Source organism: Oratosquilla oratoria, chromosome 44 (assembly GCF_046742065.1).
Source record: "Oratosquilla oratoria isolate Oo_2021 chromosome 44, ASM4674206v1, whole genome shotgun sequence".
Lineage (NCBI taxonomy): Eukaryota > Metazoa > Arthropoda > Malacostraca > Stomatopoda > Squillidae > Oratosquilla > Oratosquilla oratoria.
In genome coordinates, this window is record NC_134820.1 from 15,402,427 (window position 1) to 15,407,553 (window position 5,127).

Here is a 5,127-nt window from a genome sequence, read left to right on the forward strand (position 1 = left end):
CACCCTTCCCTCCACTGTCAGATTAGGATATACCTTACACCAAATTGTCCCCTACGTCGCTCTAGTAAGAAGATGCACAAAGTGTCAACTCCTGGGGCACTCTAGGAAGGAGTGCCGACGCAAGGCACCTCGGTGCGCTAAATGCAGCAAAGCTGCTTATCACGGATGCCCAGAAGTGGCTATTAGGAGGGTAGTGCATGAGATAAAAAACCAGAGATATGTCAACTTCTCGGAAGCGCTAGCTGCTGCCAGGGAGCGATGGACTACCCACCTTAAAGAAGAGTGGGCAAAGTAGAGGGACTTTGGGACAGCACCCAAGTCCCCTAAACACCTTTTAGAAAGCGCACCCCCAACCCAGGTGGCTAAATCAAATGACTCCATAGCAGCTGTTTCACCTGGCACTGAGCCTCCACCAACAAGTGAGGAAGTCTGTGCCCCCAAAGAAAAGCCGCCTGCCAAATCCCCGACGACCACTACCACCAAAATAGAAGAGAAGAAGAGGATTAAGAAATGTAAGATAAGGAGAAGAAAGACAGGCCAGATCATCTCCCCCCACCCCACCCCGAGGGATCCTTCCCCACCAACACGAACCTTCCTCCTGAGACGTCTCCTCCCATAGTGGAAAAAGAAATAAGGGCACTCTCACACGACAGAGCAGCCTTACTCCCAGCCCCCTCCACCCCCCTCTCAAGCTCCATCGAGAGCCTGAAAGCCACAGTCGAAACAATACAAAAAGATCTAGCTCGTTCCAACCCACAGGCAGCTCGGCTTCTAGACGGAATCTTCGTGATTCTTAGTACAATCATGGAAATTGCAAATCATGGCTGTACTTAGAATTATGCAATGGAACTGTCGGGCAATAAACACTGCCTGGGATCAACTAGTGCAGCATCTCGCCAAACACCACTACGAGGTAATTGCACTACAATCACTTCGGAAACGCCCTCTCCAGCTACCAACTCTGCCAGGCTACCACTACCCTCCCTTCTATGGGACTGATGCTTCAGGCGAAGCAAAGGTAGCCACGTATGTATCCCTAGGACTAGCCGCCCAAGTCGGAACCTTGCCTGGACCTCACTGACCACATCGTGCGACTCTCCGAACATATCCATAGGGCCCAAAGACAGAGACGGATTCTATAGACGTGCTTTTTTAGATATTGCCAAAGGTTTTGATACCGTCTGGCACGGTAAATTGCTATCTAAACTCAAATCTATTGGAGTTTCGCCGGGACTGTACAAATTTGTGCAGTCCTTCCTTTCTGGTCGATCCATGGTTGTACGCTGGAAAGGACACCTCAGCCGATCGTCAACCATTGATATGGGAGTCCCCCAGAGCTCTGTAGTTGCCCCGCTCCTCTTCACATTGCTCCTTGGGGATGTGGGAAAAGGAGTGAGAAAGGACACTGTCGTCACAGCCTATGCTGATGACATAGCATTATGGAGGAAAGCTAGGCACCGGCGGCCCAAGAAGGATTCTGACCAGCACAAGTCAGAACTCCGTCTCTTTCAGAGACAGGCTGACCTGGTGATGACCCAACTGACCGACCTGGGCTTCATGCTCTCCGCAGCAAAGACTGTTTACATGCCAGTCCACGGCATAGGTTACAACAGAGGAGACATCCCTGACTGGAATTACATCAAAGTGGGCGGAACTCCCGTATACCCAGCTAAGGCAGTTCGATATTTAGGGGTTATCTTCCAGAGAGACGGAAAATAGACTAGCCACATAAATCGGGTCATAATAAACGCTAGACGAGCCCTAAACCTCGTCCGAGTCATCCGCCGAGAGCCCTGGGGTCAGAGGAGGGAAACACTGATATCCATGGTCAAGAGTTTGGTACGCTCCCGGCTCCTCTTCGGATCTCCTGCCATGCACGATCTTCCCCCTTGGGTAGTGTATAGATTAGCCAGAGTGGAGTGCCAAGCGCTCCGCCTGGGTCTCAGTTTGCCAGCATCAGTTCCACATGAACAAGTATATAATGAAGCAGGTGTTCTTCCTCTTTGGTATCAACTGAAGAAAGATGCCTGCAAATACTTGTTCACCAGTGCTAAAGTTGCAAATTCTACGGATGAGGAAGACCGGGAGGATTGGTTGCCGGCCTCACAGACGACGCACATTCAAGGTCTGCCTGGCTCCGTCAAGGACCTCTGCATAAAAGCCGGGCTTCCTCCCGATGCGAGACAACTTGTTACCCAGTGTCAGGTGGACCTTTTTCACACCTGGCTACTCAAACCTCCAACAGTTGTCTCAGAAATTCCGGGATTGAGATGCCAAGACGGTCCACATCTTCTCCTAGCACATGTGAGGGAGATGATAAGGTCGGAGATGGCTCTGTGCTTGAGGATGGCCGCACAGGCGCAGGGATATTCTTGGAAAACACACAAGAGTCCATCTCCGTGAAGCTTCCCCCCACCTCCATCTTCTCGGCCGAATTAATCGCCATTCGGGAAGCCATAAGAATAGTTCTCGCTCTTCCCCATCCACCAGCTTGCATCACCGTCCTCTCAGATTCAAGAGACAGCCTTAAGGCACTGCAGAGCTGTCAATGCGACTAGCAACCAGACACTTTGCAGGAAATACTGCACCTCGCTGCTGAGGCCTCCAACAAAGATATTCAGATAAGATATCAATGGGTTGCCTCACATGTGGGGTTGCACGGTAATAAAAAGGCGGATGGGGCAGCCAAGAAGGGCTGAAGAGGACATGATTTCCATCAAATTCACGGTCAGCGACGCCCTGCACAAGATCAACAGAGCCATCTGGGAGACCTGGAAGGCAGACTTCACCGCCACTGCCATCGCTCGTGGATGGCCGACAACAACCTGCCACGGAGGAAAACCCCCGACCTTCCCCTCTGTACCCCCCTGTATGTTAGCCATGATATCCAGAATAAGGGTAAATCATTGGCGAACCAAATCCCTTCATCTTCTCTGTACCTGTGGCAGAGAACAGGTCTCTTTCAATCACTGCCTTTTCGTTTGCAGACAGTTGAGGGACCATTTTAAAAATTTAAGAAATCTCTTCGGAGATCCCTCCACCGCCCTAGACCAATTGAGGGCAAACAGCACATCAGACGCCGGAAAATCTCAAATAATCCTGGCTGCTGCCAGCCTAATCTGCTCTTCCCCCGTGGGAGGCCTACTATGACCCCCTCCAGCCGGGTCAAATATAACAAAATTCCACGCTCCGGTAAATAAATGAATATAAAATTGAATTAATAAATAAATAAATTACGGCCATAGAAGCAATTAAAGACAGTCCTTCAATCGGCTAGCTCCGCATGGACTAAATCGAAAAAAGAAAAAGAAAAAAAATGTATACCATTCATTTGAAAAAGCATACCTGCGAAACTAGTCAGGAATTATCGCAGACTAGGACTCCTGTATTTCCTATTCCACTTACGTCATATACACGCACCCACACACCTGCGCGCGCGTGCGCGTGCGCGCGCACACACACACACACACACACACACACACACACACACACACACACACACACACACACACACACACACACACACACACACACACACACGAGGAACACTGGTCACACAACACAAGAGGGAAAAGGGCAATAAGTATGAATAAAACAGAAAGTGGAAGTGACAAAAAATTAAGAGTGTCTTACACAAATATAGATGGATTAATAACAGGATTGAATGAGCTGAATGATTATCTGAAGGTAAAAGAACCGGACATAATGGGAATTGTAGAAACGAAATTAAAAGGTCCACTACCACCCAACAGTGTAGGCAATGATGCATATAATTATTGGATTAGGAACAGGGAGACAAAACAAGGGGGTGGAGTTATGTTCCTGACTAAGAAGGATATAAACGTGAGGTGTGTTACATATAGAAAGAATTCAGTAAAGATGATTATGATCGAAGTGGAAAATAGAGATAAGAAGAACAGAAAGTTTGTGATAAATTATGTGCCCCCAAAAACAGCCTCGTGGGAAGAGAGTGAACATAAAAGTATGTTAGAGGACACAAGAATAACATTAAATAAGATAATGGAAGGTGGAGGAAGAATAGTTATGATGGCGACTTTAATTGCAAAGAAGTCTGCTGGGAAGAGATGACAGTAAAGGGTGGAGACGGCTCATGGGGAAATGTTCTAATCAAGATGATTATTGATCATACAATGACACAGTGGATACAGGAGAACACTAGGTATAGAAATGAAGAAGAACCATCGAGACTAGACCTAATAATCACATCTGAACCTAGAATAGTGGAAAAGATTGAATATAAAACACCAATAAGTAAAAGTGACCATATATTGATTGAACTGGAACTAAATGAGGAAAAATACATGAAAAGAAATGAACAACATAGAAAAAGAAGAATAATGTATGAAAAAACAAATTTGATAATATAAGAGAATTCTTTCAAAAAGAAAACTGGGAAGGAATATACAAAGAAGAAACAACAGTGGAAGAGAAATGGAATATGTTGACAAAAATTTATATAAAAAAAAGGTGTGGAAAAGTATGTCCCAAGAAAAGAAATATATAAAGTGTTGGTACAGCAAAAGTTGTGAGGAGTTAAAAGACAAAAGAGACAAAGCTTGGACCAAGTGGAGAAAGGACAAAAGACCTGAAAAGTGGAAAATATATACTTGTTATAGAAATGAATATGTACAAGCGTGCAGAGAGGAAAAGAGAAAATATGAAAAAGATGTCATAGAAAAATGTAAAGATCAACCAAAACTATTTTACAGATTTGTAAACAACAAACTGAAAAGCAAACAAGATTTGGAGAAGTTAAGGCAAGGAAGAGTTGAATACACAGAGGAAATTGAAATGGCAAATATAGTACCTATATATAAAGGGGGAAATAAGGAAGACCTTAGCAACTATAGACCAGTCTCTCTAACAAGTACAAGAGCAAAAATTTGTGAAAGAATTGTCAAAAGTAGATGGGTAAAATATCTAGAAAACAACAACAACAACAACGAGCTAAATCCAAGGCAATTTGGATTCAGACAAGGACGATCATGCGTCACCAATTTAATATGTTTCTATTCAAGGCTAATAGATATAATACAAGAAAGAGTTAGATGGGCTGATTGTGCATTTCTAGATCTAAATAAAGCTTTTGACAAAGTACCACACAAG

At 45.1% G+C, this 5,127-nt stretch overlaps 1 protein-coding gene across 1 annotated transcript; it reads left to right on the forward strand.

Annotated features, from left to right (window-relative positions):
* The first annotated feature begins 1,272 nt into the window (after nucleotides 1-1,272).
* LOC143022298 (uncharacterized) lies at nucleotides 1,273-1,719 on the forward strand. Its single transcript, XM_076180444.1, has one exon. The coding sequence runs from the start codon at nucleotides 1,273-1,275 to the stop codon at nucleotides 1,717-1,719; it is 447 nt and encodes a 148-aa protein (XP_076036559.1).
* Nucleotides 1,720-5,127: the final 3,408 nt, after the last annotated feature.

Coding starts and splice junctions, on each gene's coding strand:
- LOC143022298 (XM_076180444.1), top strand. CDS start 1,273: ATGGTTGTACGCTGGAAAGGACACCTCAGCCGATCGTCAACCATTGAT.